The sequence below is a fragment of the Panthera uncia genome, chromosome E3 (assembly GCF_023721935.1).
Source record: "Panthera uncia isolate 11264 chromosome E3, Puncia_PCG_1.0, whole genome shotgun sequence".
Taxonomy (NCBI): Eukaryota; Metazoa; Chordata; class Mammalia; order Carnivora; family Felidae; genus Panthera; species Panthera uncia.
In genome coordinates, this window is record NC_064815.1 from 28,792,507 (window position 1) to 28,815,469 (window position 22,963).

Here is a 22,963-nt window from a genome sequence, read left to right on the forward strand (position 1 = left end):
CCTTTTAGCTAAAATAAGAGTAGTACATTAAAATACACCTCAGGGAATATTTTTCCTTCATTGCAAATCCTGTGCTTTGACTTGACAGTGCTTGTGTACAGCAGGTGGACTAAATTAGTGTAATTGCTGATCAAAAATGAAGTAGGAAATAAACTAATTTGCTTCCCGAATCAGTTTATCAGTCCTAATGACAGAACTGGCACCTAATTCCCGAATCTTCCCCTACATTTACATAATATTTGGTTTAATTTTCAGAGAAGATGTCTCTACTAGGTATTACCTTAGGTGATGAAAGACTTGGTTTCTGATATTGGGCGTGCATTTGTTCTCTGCTTCACTGAAAAGACTTGAGTTTAAATATCCAGGATGTTTTCTAATGATAATTCCCATGGAGATTTAAGTCTCTATGCAAAGATAACTAATATTTTCCTTTTAAAGCATTTTTATATATAAGTTAAGAATTAATTCATATATGGAGTTTATTGGTTTTCATTTATTCTTCCTTCACACTTTTTGTCATTCCCTTTCTTAAAAAAGAAAAAAATTTATTGTTCCTTTCTCTAGCTACCTTCTTCTTTTATTGCCAAACATCCAAAATAAGTGGTTTATACCAACTTCCTCCTTTCTGTATTATCTTTCCCTTCCCTTCCCACTTTTTACCAGAAATCAGAAGCTAGAAGGGAGTCTAGCATTGGGTGTTTAGTGTGCGTCTTGCTCTTGGAACCTTTCCCTTGTTAGCACACTTAATCCTCGCAGCCTGGATTGCCAAGTGTCCAGAATCGAACCCACATAGTCTGGTATTATAGCTTTTTGTTTGGCAGAATGAAAATTTTGTAAACAAAAATGTCCCTTGGTTTTTGTTTTTGTTTTTGTTTTTTTTTCTTTTCTTTCTTTTTTTAATATGTTGTTTATGGCTCAGGATTCTCTGAGACCAAACCTCAGGGTTACTAAACCTTGGTGATAGGAAACAAAAGATGCCAGGAATTTGCTTCTGGAGGCTCTGCGGATGGAAACTGGTCTGTGTGGGTGCCAGCCCTGGCTGAGAGAGCTTGTTCTTCCGGGGCTTAGGATCCTACAGATGGATGCTGGGTGCTCACACTCCAGATGCAGCCAGCGTCTGTACTGCCACAATAGAAGCCTCTCCATCTAGATCCAGTTGTTGAGTAGATTAAAAAAAGAGAGAGAGAGAGAGAGAAGGCAAGTTAGGGATCAGGCATTCAGGTTTAACAGAAAGCATTCTTCCTGTAGGACTTTCTGTGATACCTACGTGTATAGGAATAAAATAAAATACTACAGATACCACCATATGATGGGTCAAACTTCTGCCAGATTTTCCTTTCTCTGCCCTACTATACTACTTTATGTTCTTTCTCACTGCAATTACCCTCTAATTCATTTGTTCAGTACACTTACTTATTGACTAGACTTTTAAGGACTGTTATGTGCTGGGCAGGCACTGGTATCACACAGGTAACTGAGAATCAGAATGCAAGTTCTTGTCCATGAGTAACTTCTAGAAGCATTCAGACTCTGCATGTGTTTTCCTCGGAACAGGGCGGTGCTTCCTAATCGCTGCTCATTCCAGACGGCTGTTGTTTTGTGTTATTTTGTTTTTAATAAATTTGTTTTTTTAAAGAAGTTTTAGGTTGACAGAAAATTGAGCAGATCTTACCCAGACTTCCCACATACTCCTCTCTCTCCCACTCAGTGATGAACCAGTATAGATACATTGCTATCAACTAAAGTCTATAGTTTACATTAAGGTTCACTTTTTTGTTTGTTTTTGAGAGAGAGAGAGAGAGAGAGAGAGAGAGAGAGAGACAAAACACATGAGTGGGGGAGGGGCGGAGATAGAGGGAGACACAGAATCCAAAGCAGGCTCCAGGCTCAAAGCTGTCAGCACAGAGCCGAACACTGGGCTCAAACTCATGAACCGTGAGCTCATGACCTGAGCCGAAGTCGGACACTCAACTGACTCAGCCATCCAGGTGCCACAAGGTTCACTTTTTGTGTTAACATGAGTTTTGACAAATGTTTAATGACATACGTCTACCATTACAGTATCCACTCCCCCACCCTCCTTGGCAACCACTGATCTTTTTATTGTCTCCATAGTTTTGCCCTTTCCAGAATGTCATTTAGTTGGAATTTTGTAGTATGTAGCCTTTTCAGACTGGCTTCTTTCACTAAGCAATATGCATTTAAGCTTGCTCTCCATGTCTCTTCGTGGCTTAATAGTTTCTTTCTTTTTTATCCCTGAGTAATATACTCAGTTGTGTACATGTACCACGACAGTCTATCCATTCATCTTGGTTGCTTCCAAGTTTTGGCAGTATGAGAAGGCTGCTATTAACATTCATGTACAGGTTTTTCTGTGGACAAAAGATTTTAAGTCATTTGGGTGAACACCTAGGAGCACAATTACTGGATTGAATAGTACGACTGTTTGCCTTTGTAAGAAACTGCCAAACTATACCATTTTTGCACATTCTCGACATTTGGCGTTGTCAGTTTTCTGGATTTTAGTCATTCTGATAGCTGTGGAGTGTTTTTTTTTTTAATTTTGGGTTTTTTGTTTTTGTTTTTAGAAAGAGAGTGGGGGGAGGGGCAGAGACAGAGAGACTCTTAAGCACGAATCCCAGTCACTTCTAGCTTTTGATTTAAAGTGATAGGTGTGGGGCACTTTGGTGGCTCAGTTGAGCATCCAACTCTTGATTTTGGCTCAGGTCATGATCCCAGAGTCATGGGATCGAGCCCTGCGTTGTGCTCCACGCTCATCCTGCCTTTAAGATTCTCCCTGCCTCCAGCCCTCTCCGCCCCCCCCCGCCCCTCCCCTTCGCTCACACATACACTCTTTCAAATAAAAAAAAAATAATTCAAATAAAAATAAAGTGAGAGGTGTATGAATCTTTTTTTCACTTGAACACTTAAAGGCCATTATAGGGTTATTAATTAACCTAATATAAATATTGTTGTACCTCAGGGAATAGGGAGGCCAGAGGAGAGGAAGTGAGGGAGGGGAGCTGTTGGTCAGTGAAGCAGCAAGAACATAACATTTATTAAGTCTGCCATCTTAAATGAGTGAGATTAAAAGCACCCCAAAACTATTCTAATAGTAGCATCAAAGATCATTGATCACAGATCATAGTAACAAATTCAGCAATGAGAAAGTTTGAAATATTGTGAGAATTGCCAAAATGTGACAGTGACAAAGTGAGCAAATGCTACTGGGAGATGGTGCCAATAGACATACTTGATGTGGGGTTGTTACAAACCTTCCAGTTTATAAAAAATGCAATATCTGTGAAGCACAATAAAGCAAGTTATTCCTATAATTTGTGTCTTCTCTCTTTTTCCCTGGTTTAGCCTAGCTAGACGTTTATCAGGAGCATTTTAAAGAGCTAGCTTTTGGTTTCATTGACTTTTCTTTATTATAGTTATCCTATTCTCATTTATGCTTTAATTTTTATTGGTTCTTTTCTTCCGCTTGCCTTAGTTTAAATTGTTCTTCTTTCTCTGGCTTCTTAAGTTGGAAGCTTCGAGTATTGACTTTATATCTTTTTTTCTAATACATGCATTGAGTGCTATAAATTTCCCTTGAAGTACTGCTTTTGCTTGCATTGCACAAATTTTGATATGTTGTGTTTTCATTTTGTTCAAATATTTAAAAAGTTCTCTTGTTTTCTTCTTTGACCCCTGTGTTATTGAGAAGTATGGTGTTTCATTTCCAAGTATTTTGGGATTTTTTTTCAGCTAGATTTCTGTTACTTGTTTCTAGTTTAATCCCACCGTGGTCTGGGGGCATTTTTTTGTATGACTTCCATTCTTTTAAATTTGTTGAGGTATGTTTTATGGTGCAGAATGTGGTCTGTCCTGGTGAATGTTTTGTGTGAGCTTAAAAAGAATGTGTATTCTGCTGTTGCCGGGTGAAGTTTACTCTGTCATTTAGATTCAGTTGATTGATGATGCTGTTCACTTCAATCATCCTGCTGTCAGTTACTGAGAGTATTGAAGTCCACAGTGATTATTATAGTGGATTCATCTGTTTCTCCTCACAGCTCTGTCAGTTCTTCCCATGTATTTCAGCTTTCTCTTAGTGGGCACGTGTACATGAAGAAGTCTACTCTGTCAGTCTCTCTTTTAATTGGTACATTTAAACCACTTATATTTAAAATGATTAGTGATGTCATTGGATTAACATCACTGTACTTGTTTTGTATTCTTTGCACTTGTTCATTATCTTAAAACAATCTTCCCCATTTCCTGCACTTTCTGGTTTTAATTGAGCATTTTATATTCCATTTTATCTCCTCTCAGCATACTGATTATATTTAAACCTTTTTTTTTTTTTTTTGGTAGTGGTTGTCCTAAGGTTGGGTAGTATACAGGCAATCTAGGTCCACTTTCAAACACCACTGTATCACTTCCCAGGCAGCACAGGGTCTTTATGCAGAGTGTTACCAGTTCCTCCCTCCTAACCTCTGTAGCACTGCTGTTATTCATCTGATTTATCCATAAGTCATACCCACTCCATATGTTGTTGCTATCACTTCAAATAAACAGTTATCTAGTGTATCAATTAAGAATAAGAAATACAAGGTTTAATTGCTTTCATTCATTCCTTTTTTAATGCTCTTCATTTCTGTCAACCTTAAAAGTAAAATAGCCAACTAGTTGACCAGCAAAATGAGTTTATTTGGGAATTGCAGTAGGGGGTACGCAGACTATGACAAACCATAGGCAAGTCCAGAAAACACAGGAGAGGGTTTGCTTTTACAGAGGAAAGGACAAAGTGGGAGTGGCTATTTGGAATGAAAGCTCATTGGAGGAGGGCGAGAGTTCAGGTTTATGGTGACTTCTCATTGGCTGAATTGTTGCTGGGCTGGAGAAAATCTTCTTTCCTCCTCCTGCGGGTAGTAGGCTTCTTCCTGTTGGGAAATTCAGACATGCTGCCTTTTCCCTGCTGAGGTCTGCAAACGGCACAAGTGGTTATGGGCAAGAACTACCCCCTTGGGGGCTTTCTGACTCCATTTGAAATGAGGTTTCCTTTACTCATTTTCATTTCTTTATGTAGCACCAAGTTTCTGTCCTCTGTGATTTTCTCTGGGAAGAGCTTCGAACTTCAGTTTTCCTCTGATGTCCTTGCTTTGTCCCATCCCACTGTTGTCTTTCAGTTTCCTCCCAAAATCCTTCTAAATGAAGTCTCAGATGTAAACCCTGTTGATGGATGCTGTAGTAGTGAAGTATTAGGGAGGGGGATAATTCTATAATTCTAGGTTTAAATCTCCATTTTTTGTTTTGTGGGGTGTATTTGATTTTTAGTGGGTCAAAATACCTGGCATGGGGCGCCTGGGTGGCGCAGTCGGTTGGGCGTCCGACTTCAGCCAGGTCACGATCTCGCACTCCGTGAGTTCGAGCCCCGCGTCAGGCTCTGGGCTGATGGCTCAGAGCCTGGAGCCTGTTTCCGATTCTGTGTCTCCCTCTCTCTCTGCCCCTCCCCCGTTCATGCTCTGTCTCTCTCTGTCCCAAAAATAAATAAATGTTGAAAAAAAAAATTAAAAAAAAAAAAATACCTGGCATAAGGCCTTAGTAAAACAGTTTATTCTGAGGCCTCGCCTTCCATACACAGAACAAAGCAAGAACAGAACAATGCTGGGCTGATTTCAGAACGGTTATTTTCCCCCTCCACCTGCCTGTAAGCCCCGTGGGCATTTTCTCCAGTCTTCAGGGTAGGAACCTGGTGGGGGCTCCTAGAGGTAATACTCATGAAAGTGCTAGACTCCTCCCCTAAGACTGAGCCCTCTGGATTTTTTTTTTAATTTTTTTTAATGTTTATTCATTTTTGAGACAGAGACAGAGCATGAATGGGGGAGGGTCAGCGAGAGAGAGGGAGACACAGAATCCGAAACAGGCTCCAGGCTCTGAGCTGTCAGCACAGTGCCCGACGCGGGGCTTGAACTCACAGACTGCGAGATCATGACCTGAGCTGAAGTCGGGTGCTTAACTGACTGAGCCACCCAGGCACCCCTGGAATTTTTAGCTCAAGCTGGTTCATGCTGAGCCTCCAGCAACCATCAGTTACAGTTGAAGAGTTTCTAGCAGTACTGGCTCCAGCATTGGTTTCTGCTGCCAGTAAACCAGGATTCTCCACATTAGCCTCTCTCTGGTTTTCAGGGCAGATCTTTACCTGTGAACTTAATTCTCTACTGAATCTAAGAAGCACTGTTGTTTTTCTGTTTATTTAGCTTCTTGATGTGAGTAAGAGAGTAATGACTTCCAAGTTCTTCACAGAAACCAGAGCAGAAACCAGAAGTGCCCTTGGTGGTTGGTTTCTAACCAGCAGTGGTCAGATGTGTCTGTTCTCCAATGGATCGTTCCTGGTACAGTATAACTATAGAAGAATTGTCAACACTTAAAACTGAAGTGCTAAGTATTCTGTTTAGTAAAGGGAAAGGCTCTGAGGTGGAGGAAAGAGTACTGTGTGTATTCCTTTTTGATAATAGTGGTAAGGGAAACAAAGGCAAGAGAAATGTAGCTTAAATCTCCTCAGAGCTTGCAGCCCACTCATAAACACTTGAAACATGCAGACCATGACCTTCCTCAAGCAACTCATGGCTGCCTTACTTCCTTAATGTTTTTGTTTTATTAAAGACTAAAAGTAACCTTATCTTAACAGCAGCTAGCCCCTCAAGGTCCTGAAATCCTTGCTTTCAAATTCCTTAGAGGCTACGCTATCCCTTACCTCCACTAACTTAAAAGTATATAATCAGTCACTCCTCGCAACCCTAGTGTGGTTCTTTGTGCCCACGGGTTCTGTCCCTGTGTTTTAATAAAATCATCTTTTTGCACCAAAGACATCTCAAGAATTCTTTCTTAGCCATTTTCTCAAGAATACCTTCAACAGGAGATGGACAGTTTTTCCTTTGGGGACCCTAGGAAGGGGGAAAGAAACATGAGAGGAGCACTGAGCTGAGTTTAGGAGAGGTGGGTGTCCATTTGTCTATTTTAGTAAATTTTAGGAATTATTCTGAAACATTTTAAGCATACTAAAGTATATTAAAGAATACACAGATGTGTACATGTAAGGAACAAGAAATATTTAAACAAATGTGGTAACTAGTTATAAGTTGACAACCTAGTATGTGGGCTTTATTTCCAGAAAACAAGTACTCAGAAAGAAAGCATGTTGAAAAGCATGTGGGCCCATTCTGTTGTTGTGTTTCATGCATTATTTAACTTATTTGCTACTCCTGTCTGGATGCACACCTTACCAGCCAGTGTTTCCTTTCAGAGCTCAGGAAAGCACTGTACTCTCCTAAGCCTGTGAAGTAGATATTCTGGTTACCACCATACAGCTGACAGTACTGAGGCTGCATGAGATGACCTGAAGAGAGGTTAAAGAACTTACCAGAGGCCTGTCTGGCACCATTGCATCTTTCTGCAGATGCTTTAACCTTTACCCGATGTTTGTGCCCCTTGAGTTCACTGTGGGTGATTACAATGCAGAGCACCCCACTTTCTGAAAATGCTCCCAGTCTTTTAGCTTTCACAGTACCCCATTCTTTTCCAGCCTCCTCAACCAGCCTTTCATCTTCAGGAGCTCTTCTTAGACATCTTGTGTTCTGTCACTGAGAGACCAGCAGTAGCTGCTGGCCTTTCATTATGGAAGAACAATGTCTTTTGGGAAACCTATTCTAGGTCTATATATAAAAGTTCATTTGTTCTGTGTCTAAAGGGACTCCACTCCTCTCCAAGAAGGAAAGAATGTTTGGGTTTGTAGCTACAACTTCTGTTTGGCTCAGAGAACTTTCTCCTTCAGATCTTTGGCCATTTCTACTATTTTCTAAGATTGAGATTGCCAGAGACTTACTATGAAATAAGCAGAGCATTGGTAGGTATTCTTTCTCATGTCAACACACTTCTTTATCAACCAGCACTGGATTGATGACCAGAGCAGGTAGATCTTTTTAAAAAACTTTTTAGAAGATTTTTCTATTTTTAAGTAATCTCTACACCCAGCATGGGGCTCGAACTCATTACACCAAGATCAAGAGTCACATGCTCCACCAACTGAAGCAGCCAGGCGCACCCAGACTATGCAGATCTCTTATTCCTCATCAACATTTGTTCTCTAGATTCAGCATCTATTAATTTTGCCTGAATGAGTGTTTACTGTACTTGTTGCATTTTACTTTTAACAGAAGCCCTCCTTTCTCTCCTCTTTCTTTTTTTATGTATCTATTTATTGCTGTGGGCTCATGGGTTCCAAGGTTTTTTCAATTATTTATATATATCCTCTTACTGTCCTTAATTACTTTGGTGCTCAAACCATCCTATATTGGGCCAATAGGAGCTCCTTCAGGGTGATTCTAATTCATTCACTCATTCATTCATTCATTCTTGTATACTTCCTTATTTTCTTGCATAAAAGTACGTTTGAGGCTCATCTTGTCCCTTCTCAATGGTGGAATCAACAGCTATTTTTTTCTGAGGAATGCTCCTTGCTTTTAGTGGGGATGATACTAGAAGCTAAGATTTGAATACTAGGTGTGCTTATTGCTCTGTTGAAGTGTCATCTTGATCCTTTCAGCAAACAGATCTAGGAAATATATACATGTATACAGTGTGTACTGTGTACATACATACATATAAAACCATACCTGTGTATATACATACATATATGCATATATACACATGGACATATAAAAATAAGCATATGCACTTACATATTTTGGAAATATGTGCAAATATTGGCTCCCAATAACATCATCATATTTGTACATTTTCTCAATTCTGTAATACACCTAAAATAGTTCTGGAATTATTGGGGCACCTGGGTGGCTCAGTCAGTTGAGTGTCCAGCTTCAGCCCAGGTCATGATCATGTGGTTTGTGAGTTCAAGCCCCACATCAGGCTTACTGCAGCCAGCCTGTCAGCACAGAGCCTGCTTTGGATCCTCTGTCCCCCTCTCTCTGCCCCTCTGCTGCTTTCACTGTCCCCAAAATAAATAAATATTTAAAAAAATAAATAAAACAGTTCTGGAATTATTAAAAATTTTTATCAGTTTAAACTAGTAGAACACTGTATGTTTATTATACTTGAATTAAAAAAATAAATTTGGGGGTACCTGGGTGGCTCACCTGGTGAGCATCTGACTCTTGATTTCAGATCAGGTCATGATCTCAGGGTCGTGGGATCAAGCCCCATGTCAGGCTCCATTCTCTCTTTCCTCCCCTGCCCCTCTCCCCTGCTTATGTTCTCTAAAATAAAAAATAAAATTAAAAAAACATTTATTTTAAAAATAAATTTTTTATAAAGTGAGTCTTGAAGAGATATCTGCACACCCATGTTTATGCAGCATTACTCACAATAGCCAAGAGGCAGAAAGAACCAAAGTGACTGTCAACATTTTTTCCTCATGATGAATAGATAAATAAAATGAGGAATATCCATACAGTGGAATATTATTCAGCCTTAAAAAGAAAGGAAATTCTGGGACACCTGAGTGGCTCAGTTGGTTAACCATCTGACTTCAGCTTGGGTCACGATCTCATGGTTCATGGGTTGGAGCCCCTGCTTTGGGCTCTGTTTGGACAGCTTGGAGCCTGGAGCCTGCTTCGGATTCTGTGTCTCCCTCGCTCTCTGCCCCTCCCCCATTCATGCTCTGTCTCTCAAAATAAATAAACATTAAAAAAGAGAGAGAGGAAATTCTGACATATCCTATAGCATAGATGAACCTTGAGGACATTGTACTAAGTAAACCAGTCACAAAAGGAAAAAAATTTTGTATCAATTTATAAGTTTATTTATAATAGTGAAGTTATACATAAACTTAAGTATTATAATTATACATTTTGGAATACCAAAAGAAAATGATCCTACTAAAATGATTTCAGAGTTTGTAAGTTTGTCATTCACCCTACCAATTTTTTTTCCTGTCCTGAACATTGTGATAAAATGTTATAGACACTCAGGGCACCTGAGTGGCTCATTCGGTTAAGCATCCTACTCTTGATCTAAGCTTAGGTCACAATCTCATGGTTCGTGGTTTGAGCCTCGTTTGAGCCTGCACTGACAGCACAGAGCCTGCTTGCAATTCTCTCTCCCTCTCTCTCTGCCCTTACCCCACTAGTGAGCTTGCTTTCTGTCTCTCAAAATAAATAACTAAAAAAATGTCGTAGAGACTCTATTTTGTTATCTTCCTCTTAAGATTGTGAAGTTTTATTCCAGTAGACAGTTACATTACTAGTAGATCACCTTGATTCGTGGAGGCTTACTGGTAGATTTTTTTCTGGTGGATCTATTTTGGTTTTGCCCTTGTCCTGTGACTTAGTGTTTATTCCTAAGTCCCTTCTTGATGTCACTGGGAAGCCTGTGGTATTTATGAAGCCTTTCTCACTTGGTGGGACTTGAATTCCCAACTTTGTATTCCCCCCGACAACTCAATGTGTGTCCTACTGAGAATCTCTGCCAAACTCTACATCCTTCTAACTGCTGGTTTTTCTTAGAGTCTCACCCTGTGCATGTGTAGTTTAGGTGTTAGCCAAGGATTTGAGAGGAATTTATATACAGATATCGGGTCTTCCTGCTCCATTGTGTGAGTTTATCCATTCTATAATTTATCCATTCCAGTGTTGATAGATGTTTGAGTTGTTTCTGGCCTTGGATATGTGAATAAAGCTGCTATGGACATTCTTGTGCTTCTGTTGGTAAACAAATGCACTCATTTCTCTTGGGAATATATCTAGGAGTAGAATTGCTGGATCACAGAGTAAGCAGATTTGTTTATCACATACTGTCGGTTTTGCCTTTTCCAGAATGTTTTATAAATAGAATCATACAGTATGTAGCTTTTTTAGTCTGGCTTCTTTCATTTAATATAATATTTCTGAAATATATCTGTGTTGTTATGTTTATCAGTAGTTAATTTATTTTTATTATTGGATTATATTCCGCTAAATTCTTGAAATGAGTGTTTAGTGTTTTTCACACTCCTCTAACATATGCATTTGAAGGCTATAAATTTCCTCTAACCACAATTTTTAGTTACATCTTACATGTTCTTATATCCTATGTTTATCATTTTATTTCAAAATAATTTTAATTTCCATTGTGGTTTCTTCTTTGATCTGTAGGTTATTTAGAAGTCTGTTTCTTCATTTCCAGTATAGGGACATTTTCTGGTTACCTTTCTCTTAATGGTTTCTGGTTTAATTTTGATGTGGTTAAAGGGCATACTCATTGTGATTTCAGCCCTTTGAAATAGAGTGAGGTTTTCTTTTGATCTCTTTTTAATATACTCTTTGCTTTAAAAATGAAGTTATCAGATATAGTCTTCTATATATGTTCACTAGATCACCTGTATTTATCATCTTATTCAGGTTATCTACATTTGTACTGCTATATTTGCCTACTCATTCTACCCATTTACCAAGAGAAGCATATTGAAGTCTCCTACAATTATTGATTAATCTATTTCTTCTTATAATTCAGCTTTAGTTTAAATATGTTGAGACCATGTTAATAGCTGCCTATGAATAAAAAAATTTTCCATCTTCCATATGAACCTTTTCCCATTATGAAATCATTGTTTTATGTCTAATTCTAATAATGCTTCTCACCCTCTTTGACCACTTACTACATCTTGTTTGGTTTTAATGTACCTACATCAGCTTTCTTTTGGTTAGTGTTTGCTATATATCTTATTCCATCCTTTTACTCTCTGTATCCCTATATTTAAAGTGTATCTCTTTTAAGGAAAATATAATTGGGTGTTTTGTTTTTTTAATCCTAACAGTCTTTGTCTTCTAATTGGATTATATAGTCTATTTACATTAAGTGTAATTACTTTCTGCTGTCTGTCCTATGCTCATTTCTTCTCTTGTCCTCTTTTTGGCTGATTGTTTTTTTCCCCTCTCTGTTTGCTTGGTCGTTATACGCACTTTATTCTTTTAGTGGCTACCCTAGTGGCATCTCTTCTTAACAAAGTCAGATGCTGCCTGGCACTTTACTTTTCTCTCAGACTATGAAAGAACTTTGGAACACTATATACTTCTAATGTACGATTTCTGTTTGTCCAACTTGTTTTCTTGGGTGGACTAAGTCGTGATCAGTGGTAGAATAATTACGGTCTCCATGAAGACATTAATTAGAACTGTGGTACTATAGTTGGCCAGGTCAGAAGCTAGATTTCTGGAGGAGTGTTGGATGAAATGCTTACCCTATCACTTATTTGGCTTTATCCCTACATGCACGTTGTTTACTGGTACAGTATTGACACTCACCAGAAAAGAGCACCTCCAGTTGCATCCAGGGACTGTGGGTGGGCAGCCCTGAGGGCTATTCTTAGATGCTGGTAAAGCTTTCAAGTTGAGTCACGTGTTCATGGTTACTAATCTGCCTCTGTACTAATTCCGTGCTGGTGACTCTAATTTGTGGGATACATACTTTTGTATTTAACATAGCCATCTGCGTGTAGTTTGCTTTTACTTCCATTATATTTTCTCATCACGTTTGATATTTTAAAAATTGTCAGAAAAAGTATATCCTTTTTCCAGTGACTTTTTGGTCAGGTTTACCATAATTCATGTAACTTTAGGTCCACAGTAGGTTGGCTTCTACTGTCTCATTTTATTGTTTGATTCCACTTGAAGTAACAGGGAGGAAATCGTGTGTGACTCACTCCATCATTGCTCTGTGCTTTCTGGAAATACTGTGTTCTGATTATCCATGATCAATTATAAATGAAAAAGAGTCTGTGTGCCTACACGTTGAGCACCTGTTCTGTGCTACTCATGTCTGTTAATAATCTCCATCTGGTTTCTCTAAATTTATGCTGTGAATTGATGAAGAATTATCTAATTGTCAGGGTGCCTGGTGGCTCAGTGAGTTGAGCGTCTGTTGATTTCCTCTCAGGTCATTACCTCACAGTTCATGAGATCAAGCCCCACATCAGGCTGTGCACTGATAGCACAGAGCCTCTCTCTGCCCCTCCCCCGACTCACACTGTCTTTCGCTCTCAAACTTTAAAAAAATGGATTATCTAGTTGAAAATATATTAACAGTCCAACAACTAATCTGTATTTCAAGTGAAAACTTTTATGTGTTCATACAAGTAATACTCTTTAATTTTAGTTATTTAACTTTTTAAATCCATTCAGCTTAAATTCGTATCTTTATATAGTATTGTCCAAATTATTGGACATGTTGATTCAAAGTTCCTAAAACTGATAGTGGACATCAACTTTTAGTTATGTCAAATTCATGATTTTGAAATATGTATATATGTGAATCCTTTAGTAATGCTATTTAAGAATATAATTTACTCAGACTGAGTCATATTACTGTACTTGGGTGTTTCTTCCCAGAATGTGTACTCAGAACCTAAAAGGGAAAAAGGAAATGGTTGATCAGTACATATGGTCTGTGATTTCTGGGACCAGCACATTGGTTCCTGTTTGGGTGTGTGTTTAGTTCTGCTCCATTAGAATGTGGGCTCTGCTCCACCCTCCTTTTCAAAAAAATTTTTTCTTCTCAAATGTAATTTATGAAAAATTAGGTTACAGGGCTAAGAGTAAATAAACGTGTGCAGTGCCATGTTTCAGACATAAAGGAACACTTGCTATATTTAAGAATAAACTTCTGTAGATTGAACATAAAGACTTTTCATTTTCTGTTTCAAGATACACTTTTGGCAGCTCCCATAATCACAGTAAAGATGTTTTCTAATCCTTCTTTGACCGAGGACTCCGTGGCTGCTGCTATAAAGTCAGCATTTAAATTCCACGAACTGTAAGGGGCAGGAATAACCAGGATAAGGTCGGGTGTTCTGCTCCTGGACACAGAGTGAATGGGCTGTTTCAGTGAGCCTTTCCACCCAGCTGCCTACAGGGAGAAAACCACGAGGTGGGAGGGGCCTCGAGACCAAGCACCAGGTTCAGCAGTGCTGGCTTTCACAAGAGTGCCACACTAGCACAAGCTTTTGTTTTGGCAACATGCTTCTCAGAGATCCACATTATATACGGTTGTAGAGATAAAGTTCATGACCATATGAAAAAAAAAATTGTGAGTGCTTTGATTCTAGCTTGAGTCACACTGAGTGATTTAAGCACAATTATTTTTAGACTTTTTAAAAAAAGTAGATCTGACTTGCCAAGAATAGAGTGCTTAATTTTCAAATAATTGAAGTAGGGGTTTTTTTTGTTGTTACTGTTTTTCATCTGTAGCCAAGAGTTATTTATGATTTTAAAATGGATGTGAAAGTAACTCAGACTATTTCAGTGTCTGAAATCACTAAACGATAAAATGACATTTAATATAATTATATTCTCGGGCATGTGAAGGCTTCCTTTGTGGTAACTCTGAATTATTTCATGTTGAGCTTTAGGAGAACGTAATTATGGGAGAAATGAAGTCAATGTCATTAAGGATGGAGAGTAGGTATCTTGATAACTTGGTGTGGTGGGGATGCGGCTGGCTGTGTGTGTGTCTGCCCCCTCCCTTTGGTTCATCCAGCAGGCTGTTCTGTTAGAGGTTCCTAGAATCATAGGCTGCTTAGGGACTTAGGAGTTACCTGTCTGTAACTTTGTAAGGTTCTCTCCTTACAGGAAGTTCTCTGTCCCCACCACCTGCCATGGTTATCTTAAGCAGCATTGTCCACAGTGGGCTTCATGCTGAGGAGGTGGTTTATCTGGGATACCATGGGTGGGGGCCAGGGGAATGAAATGTTACATCTGGTTTTGAGGGATCTCTGGCACCTGTGAGGAAGAAGATCCAGAAGAGAACAAGCTGGGAGTAAAGAGAAATGATGGGCAGGGGGACACTCCTAGTCCAACTGGTGGGTTTGAATGTGTTGCTGGGTGGCAGATTACGGTGACTCTTCCCCACTTGGCCTGGGACAGATGATTGAGCGCACATAGATTTCACATGTCATTTCCACATATCTTCTCTCCACGGCAGGGAAGGGCCAGCACATTTGTTGCCCAAGGAAGCAAGATGAGTAAGGGGCATGATTTCACCCTAGAGGTTGGCCCAAGTGATGACACCACATGCACAAGGGATGCATCTTTGTCATTGAGTGTGACACATGGGTGAATTGTCGACCCCTTGTGACTGGCTAGCTGGCAGCCAAGAGCTGGGGCTAGAGAATATGGGGTGAGCTCACTTTTAGACATGTTGACCATGATGTACCTCCTGGGACATCCAGGTGGACAAACATGTTCAGGAAGGGATTGAATTTCTTTTTCTTTTTTTTTTCTTAAATTTTTTAAATGATTATTTATTTATTTAGAGAATAAATAAATAAATGTGCATGAAAGCGTGCACAATTGGGGGAGGGGCAGAGAGAGAGAATCCCAAGCAGGTTCCATGCTGTCAGTGCAAAGCTGGATGCTGGGCTCAGTCTCATGAACCATGAGATCATGACCTGAGCCAGTATCAAGAATCAGATGCTCCACTGAATGAGCCACCCAGGTACCCCAGAAAAGGGTTGAATTGGGGGAAACCTAGACTGTTTGAGAGTCAGATGTCTTAAACTGTTTCGACAACAGGGCACTCATTTGTGTAAAGGTGACAGCTGAAGTCATAGTCTAGTTGGTATTCTTTCTCTTTTCCCATATCCACCACAGTCTTAATTTAAATTCTCCTTCATCTACAGCCTTTCAGTTCACCCAAGGAATTCCTTTCTATCTATATCCACTGAACTGTAGGGGACCTACCCAGCACATTTTGTTTTTATTTAGTATGGTCTGGTGGTTATTCCAGATGATTCCATATCTGCCAGGTCTTAGGTATCAGACCCATTTGGTTCCTATAGATAAATGAGCAGGGAGAGAGAGGCTCTTGTTCACCTTTATCAGAGTTGAAGAAATTCAACCACTTCCTGAACACGTATGTCCCAGTAGGTACCTCACAGTCAACATGTCTATCACACTGCCTCAAACTGCCAGAGATGTGCTTTGCTAATCAAATGATCATCCTGCTGCCTTTGGAGTAAGGCTCCTTAGTCCTGGAACATTCTCTTCTGTCCTGTGACTGTACTTGTGTCAGAGACTTGGTGTAGTCCCGGGAGATACGAGGCAGAGCACTGTCCCCGCTGCATTTTCCCATGGCATTAATATTTTCCAAAAGGACACAAGAATGAGAGAAAAAATAACCTTTATCTTTTATGCCTGACAGATAATCAGATTACTCTGGGGATTAGATAAAAATAAGTCATTTGTTCCTATAGGTAGTTACTATAATGACCATGATAATCTTTTGTAAGTGAATTTAAAAATTAAATCAGATAAATAAGATTCAGCTTAGGGAGGGAGTAAATATAGAAAGCATGATGTGAATTTGAAGACAAAAGTTGGCATTCTTTGGGTGAACAATGTTGTGGAGTGAGTTTGCGAGGGGCTGTGTCCCTCTGGAACCCACCCTGCCGTGGGTGTGAAGTCAGTGTTTCTGACAGGCCACAGGGCCTGATGCTTCCAGGCATTGAGGGCAGTGATAGACTGTGCTTCATTCCATTATTTTACTTTCTTTAATATCTTTACAAAATCCACCCAGTGACTCTCCCCCCTCCCCCCAACATCTGGTTTTATTCACAGGCCAAGTTCTCATAGAGATTTCAAGTACCCACAAGAAACTCAATGAGAGTCTTGATGAAAATGTATGTAAACTTTTGATACTTATAAAATATATTTATTTTACATTAAAAATTTGTTTTGCTTAAAGATTCAAAGCTGATGTGAATTTTTCATTTTCTTTTGTTAAAAGTTCAAAAAATTCCATAAAGAGATTATACATGAGCTGGAGAAGAAGACAGAACTTGATGTAAAATACATGAATGTGAGTACACGGTTTTGCTTCACCTCCGTGGGTGGAGGTAGGTGTGGGGCACAGGGGCCTGGCTTTCCCAGGAGGCTACGCTTGCCTGGTCTCTAAGCCCTAGGAGAACTTTCTCTCACTGTGTATCCAGCAGCAGCAAATACGGATAGAGATTAGTATTGAGTATATACACAGATGCATGAAATAGACAAGGTGCCTTCCAGGGCCCCATTTGCATTAACACCTGGGATCTTTATTAAAAAGCATAGAGGACAATATTGCAAGGAATCCTGCTTCTAGAAAGCATTGTCTTCAAAGTACACATACATGGGGATGGCATCTGCATCTGTATTAGTGCAGCTGTTGCTTTCACAAACCAGCACTTGAGGACGTGAGACGTGCTTGGTGTTCTCCCAGTCATCACAGACTGCTCCTGCATGGTGTCCCTTGCCTGTCACCCGGTATTGATGATTCCAGCAGTTTTCTCCGTCTGCCTGACCCTCCACACACAGGGCTCTTTCCACCTCCCTTACCTGCTGTAGAGTAGCTACTTTCTTTGCCACCCAAAGACCCTTTCTCACCAAGGCCCCATGTGGCAGTAAGCAGTGTAGGTTACCCTGAAATTGCCCTGCTGCCCCTGTGTGCACTCTGGAGGGACCTCCAAAAGCTGCTGAGGTAGATGTAATGGCAAGCATTTTCCATACGTTATCTGATGTTTATCCCTATAGAAACTCTTATGTAGATACTCTTCTTATCTTCACTGTACAGGTTAAAGGGAGAACATGGGTTTTAGAGAAATTAAATAATTGCTGAGATCACACAGGAAATGAAGGATGATGCCAGAATTCTGACCTAGTTCTATTAGGCTCCCCAAACACTTCGCTACACAGCACCCAAAATAATTGGTTGTGATTGCAATTGTTAATTTTGTTTCTTAAAACTGTAAGTCATAAAACAGTCAGGAACATTAAATTGTTTTTTTATTCCCCAAAGTACTTACCACTCAGTGTCCTAAAACATTGGAGAGAACAAGAAAGAAGAGACATTGTTATCCTACAGGAGCTGCCCTTGTGGTCAGTGGCCCCTTCTGTGAACGGGGAACTTGAGGACAAAGTCACACGTTGAAGTGGAAGGGAGGGAACGGGTGTGCAGGGCCACGTCCAGTGGAAATATTGGCAGCAGTAACTGCCCAACAGTTTGTATGGTGCTACACTAAAACAAGCACAACATTTCACTTACAGGCAACTCTTAAAAGATACCAAACAGAACACAGGAATAAATTAGATTCTTTGGAGAAATCTCAAGCAGAGTTGAAGAAGATCAGAAGGAAAAGTCAAGGAGGACGAAATGCTCTCAAATATGAACACAAAGAAATTGAGGTGAACTTTTCAGCACTTCTTTATTTTGTTGTTGATGATTTGTGCAGTTTACAGGGAATTTTGCTTACCTCACTCAGCCTATACTTTCATCTGCTTACTGCTCTGCTGCTGTTGAAGCTTACGAGCATTTTTGAGTTGGTATGAGCTTAAGGCCACAGAGTTTTCCAGAGTCGAGGATAATTAGTAGCCTCCTAAGAACATGGGCATTTTTTCCCGATTCAGGGGAGGGTGGTTAGCATTACTATCCCCATTTTACAGATGAAGAAAATGAGGCTTAGGCTAAGTCACATGGTTGATACTTAGAACTGTGGTTTGAATTCGAAGTTTCTGGTTCTAAAGCTGTTGATTTTCCAACAGAACACAATCCTGTCCCTGAAACATAAAGTAATATTTTGTGCAAATTGCCCAGCACAGAGTGGAAGGCCTTTGGCGGCGTTCTTCTGCACATGAGTCAGGGATCTTAATGAGAATGATAATACCTGCTCAGATCAGGCTACCACTTTGTTATTTTATCTAATGTTTATCTGCATTTAGTATTTATTCCATTATCAAAATAAACCAAGTGTAAAGATGGTGGAAGATAAACGTCTGGCTGTGCAGCTCTGATTCCTCATGTCATACTTGTATAATTATTATTTATTTTCCTAGTATGTAGAAACCGTTACTTCTCGCCAGAGCGACATCCAGAAATTTATTGCAGATGGGTGCAAAGAAGCTCTGCTTGAAGAGAAAAGGCGCTTCTGCTTTCTGGTTGACAAACACTGTAGCTTTGCAAATCACTTACATTATTATCATTTACAGGTGGGTTCAGATGGCAAGTTGTGTTGCATTATTAATAATTTCATATTCAAATGCCCTAGAAATTACTTACCTTCCATATGTGCCTCAGTGTAAAGTGATGGGCCTATTTTGCCAATGAGAAGAATCCAAAGAAAGAGTTTTGGCCAACTTGAATATGTAAACTTTCAGAAACGTGGATGAAATGGTCAAATGTTGCTTATAATATTTAAGTAATATATCCATATTTAAAATATTTCATAAAATGCCTAATAATTGAGAAACAGCACTTTTTCTTTTCTCACCTATGAGTCTGCTTTTCTCAGACTCTCTCTGATGCATCCTCAGCATCAGTGTCCTCACCAGAGCCGTGGGATGGGCCCCAGTGGGCCCCAAGTCCAGCCCACCTGGGTGGTTTGAGATATTCACCTTGGGAGTCCATGTACAGAAGTGTCCCTGGAAGTTCTGTCCCAGCATCGAGACAGTTGTTGTGGTTACTTTTTTATCCTCCTCAAGGTGTTTCCTCGTGATCTCATCAACTGAATGACTGGCTTTACGGCCCTGCTTCCAGCACACGTAGTTTTGAGGTTATGCCCCCAGAAAGCATTACAAAATATGTGTCATTTCCCTTTCCCTTTTTTTTAAATTATAAATTTTATTGGGCCTGTGTAAGCATCCAAAACTAGCATTGAGTGAAGTCAAATATTCATTGTTATTTGTAATGTAATTTACAACATTATTGTTGTATGTATGTTGTATATATTGTTGTATGTATTGTTGTATGTATGTAGAGTGCTCCATGGTAGAAGCTTTGTAAGCACTTGCATATAAGGCAACATCCTCTTTTTCGGGGGAAACAACTTGGCCCTATCTGTATACATCAGGCAAATGTTACATATTTTATAGTGTTTGCAACTACCAAATCTAAATTCCTAAGATCTAACATTGTTACAAGAAAGAATTGCAGTATTAGATGATCACTTTTGTCAACAGTGCATCTGTACTAGTTTTGGCAGAGTCATTTTCCATGGTGAGGGTGCCCTGCTGGGCGAGGGTCAATAGGCCAAGTGACCGTGAAGCTCTTCCTACAGCAAAGCCTTGCCACTGAAGGGATGCTCACTGTGACACAAGGCAACCTGGCCTGTTTCCAGAGAGCTCTAGTTGGTGGCAGACTCTTTCTTACTGTTAACTTTGGATCCCAGCTATGCTTTGTAGCATAAACTAAGTCTACTTCTTTTCTCTATTGGAAGTCACATCACCTTTCTGAAAACTGCTCTTGTGCCTTCCCTTTTCCTGGCTTCGGTGTCCCAGTCCTTTCAGGGGCTCCTTGGATAAAGCAGGCCCAAGCAGTTGGTGTGTGAGGGTTACAGTCTGAGGGCGTAGAAGGGTTGGGGTGAGGGCTTTGCCCTCTCTCAGGAGTAAGAGGAAGAAAGCACTGATTGGCATTTCTGAGGCCACTGGGGAAACAATAGGGCTTAATAAGATTGCTCAAGCCTCCCTTTTGGTGTTTGAGCTTGTTCTTCATCATTTACAATTCTTGTAGTAGTCTTAAACTCTGCATTCATGCTGTGGGAATGGAGAAGCTCCTGTAGAAAAGGAGCCTAATCTTTCTCAGCCAGTAACCCAGGGCAGATGCTCAGAGATGGTTAAATGTTCACTGGATTTAACACAATGTCTCAGACTTGTGGTAGTAAGTCAGTAAAACATTACCACTGATAGTTGATGTAACTTTTCTCAGCTCTTTGAGCAATACATGTTTGTGTTTAGTTGTGTTTCTTTTGGATTTATAGTCTGCAGAATTACTCAATTCCAAACTGCCTAGGTGGCAGGAGACCTGTGGGGATGCTACCAAAGTACCTGAGAAAATCATGAATATGATAGAAGAAATTAAGACCCCAGTCTCTACCCCAGTGTCCGGAACGCCTCAGCCTTCACCAATGATCGAGAGAAGCAACATGGTAGGAACTGGTTTTCTCCCCAAGATTTCACATTTACTAATACGATTTGGGCCAAATTTGCACAGAGGACCAAGGCTTTTGTTAGTGGGAATCACAGGTCTTCCTTTATTCTAGGTCCTGCCTTTTCTCACTTGTATCCCCTTGCCTTCAGATTTGACACTGGCTGTGCAGTGGTTAGCAGTGTGTAGTGCTGTGGATACCACTGTTATCTTTGTTTTGGAAATGTTATTGTTACTGTTTTTAATTGTAATGATTCAAAATTTGTATGTTTATTCGTAGTGAAGGAAGTGTAGGTGTCTTAGAGAATAATTAGCAAAACTCTGGTGCCATTCATCACAACATAATCTGGTACTGGGAAAAAAAATATGGCCACCCCAGTATTCAAGGTAATGCAGTCAAGCATTGTAGTTTGCTGTTCTTTGAACCCGGGTTTTAGTACTTTGTGCAGACATGTAGAGATTTGTTTCCAGTGGGTAGTTTGGATACATGAGTCCATCCTAACCTCTGAAATGATAGCAGAGATGCTAAAGACCAGTCAGCAACCTACAGAATAGATCCATAACTGCATGGGGAATAAGAGAAGGTGCTGTCAGTGGGCCAGCAACCCTGAAGGAGTCTAAAAGAAAGGCAAGATCAGTGTGTGGAGAATCAAAAGAGAAGGAAACCTTAGCTCTGAGCATGTGCAGGGCAAGACTGCAGCAGAGGGCGGAGCAGTAAGCTCAGAGTCAATGGTTTGCAAGAAGCGGTGGAGAACCCGGGACATTACATTCCTGTATGATTCGCATCCTCTAAGTTGGTCGGTTTCTTCCCCACTGTCTCACTTGCGCTGAATGTCCCACTTGCGCTGAATGACCCAATTGCGCTGAATGAACAGTAGGCAACAGGGACTTTGGTCTACTGGCCAAAGCACCTCACTGCAGAGGTCATGCATGCTCCTGGAAGTATCTTCCCTGTCCTCTACCCCACTGTAGGTAGCCTGTGATGAGGAGAACAGGCAAAATCCATACTACCATAAAGAGTGAAAAGAATAGAGAATGCCGTAAGATACCAAGATGGACAGATAACCAGGAATCACTGAGCAAGTAAGGAAAAACAATGCCATAAAAAGATACACCAAAAGAAAAAAAAACAGAATGGCCAATACCGGAGGCAACAGAGGAAATAGCGGAGGAGAAATCTTAAGAAAGAGATGAAAAGATATTACATCCCCAGGGAAAAATCAACTAGAGATTTTGGAAAGTAAAAATTGGATTATTATTTATAATTGAAATGTCTGGGATTTGCTTCAGCATACATAATCCAGGCATGGGGGAAGATGGGTGTGGTGTACATGAAACAATAGTGGCCATGAATTTGTAACTGTTGAAGCTGGGTGTTGGGTACATAAAGATTTATTGTGCTCTTCTTCCTACTTTTGTACTTGCTTGAAATTCTTCTAAAATAGGTTTTTAAATTTCTCTCCCCTTCCTCCCTCCACAAAAAAACAAACAAACAAGAAAACCCCACACCAGTAGACGGGCTTGTTAGCAGAATGGAACTGCTTAGAAAATTAAGCCAAAGAGCTCTCCCAAAATGCCACACAAAAAGAGAGGATGTAAACTTAATGTTAGACAGGTTGGAGATACCCAGTTGCCTTCTTAGAATCACCAGATGTCTAATGGGGATCTCAAATTCAGCTTGTCCAAAACCACACGATAGATTTTCTCACTCTAAACATGCTTCTCCAGTCTTTTCCATCCAGGAAATGGCAGCTCCATCCTTTCAGTAGCTCAGGCACAAATGTGGACTCCGCCCTCCCTCTCTCTCCCCCTCCCCCTCCCCAGTCACAGCCAACCCACAGGCATGCCCTGTTGTTTCCACCTTCCAGGTATATTCAAGGCCAGCCACTTCTCCCCCTCTGCTGCCCTGACTATGGTCCCTGCAGAAGTTACTGCAGTAGACCCTGCCTGCTCTTTAACACTGAGTGAGTGAGCCTGGACAAGAGGAAAAAACCAAACCTCAATAGATCGTGGTCAAGTTGCAGAAAGAGGCAAAGAG

General features: G+C 40.2%; 1 protein-coding gene across 2 annotated transcripts in view; it reads left to right on the forward strand.

The window, feature by feature from the left end:
• BAIAP2L1 (BAR/IMD domain containing adaptor protein 2 like 1) overlaps positions 1-22,963 on the forward strand; it is a 92,319-nt gene that overhangs the window by 50,601 nt on the left and 18,755 nt on the right. For both annotated transcript variants that reach the window (XM_049638900.1, XM_049638901.1), the window contains exons 4-8: positions 16,593-16,654; positions 16,762-16,833; positions 18,054-18,191; positions 18,840-18,992; positions 20,759-20,926. In XM_049638900.1, coding sequence (XP_049494857.1) covers positions 16,593-16,654; positions 16,762-16,833; positions 18,054-18,191; positions 18,840-18,992; positions 20,759-20,926 — 593 coding nt within the window. The remainder of the gene's footprint in view (positions 1-16,592; positions 16,655-16,761; positions 16,834-18,053; positions 18,192-18,839; positions 18,993-20,758; positions 20,927-22,963) is intronic.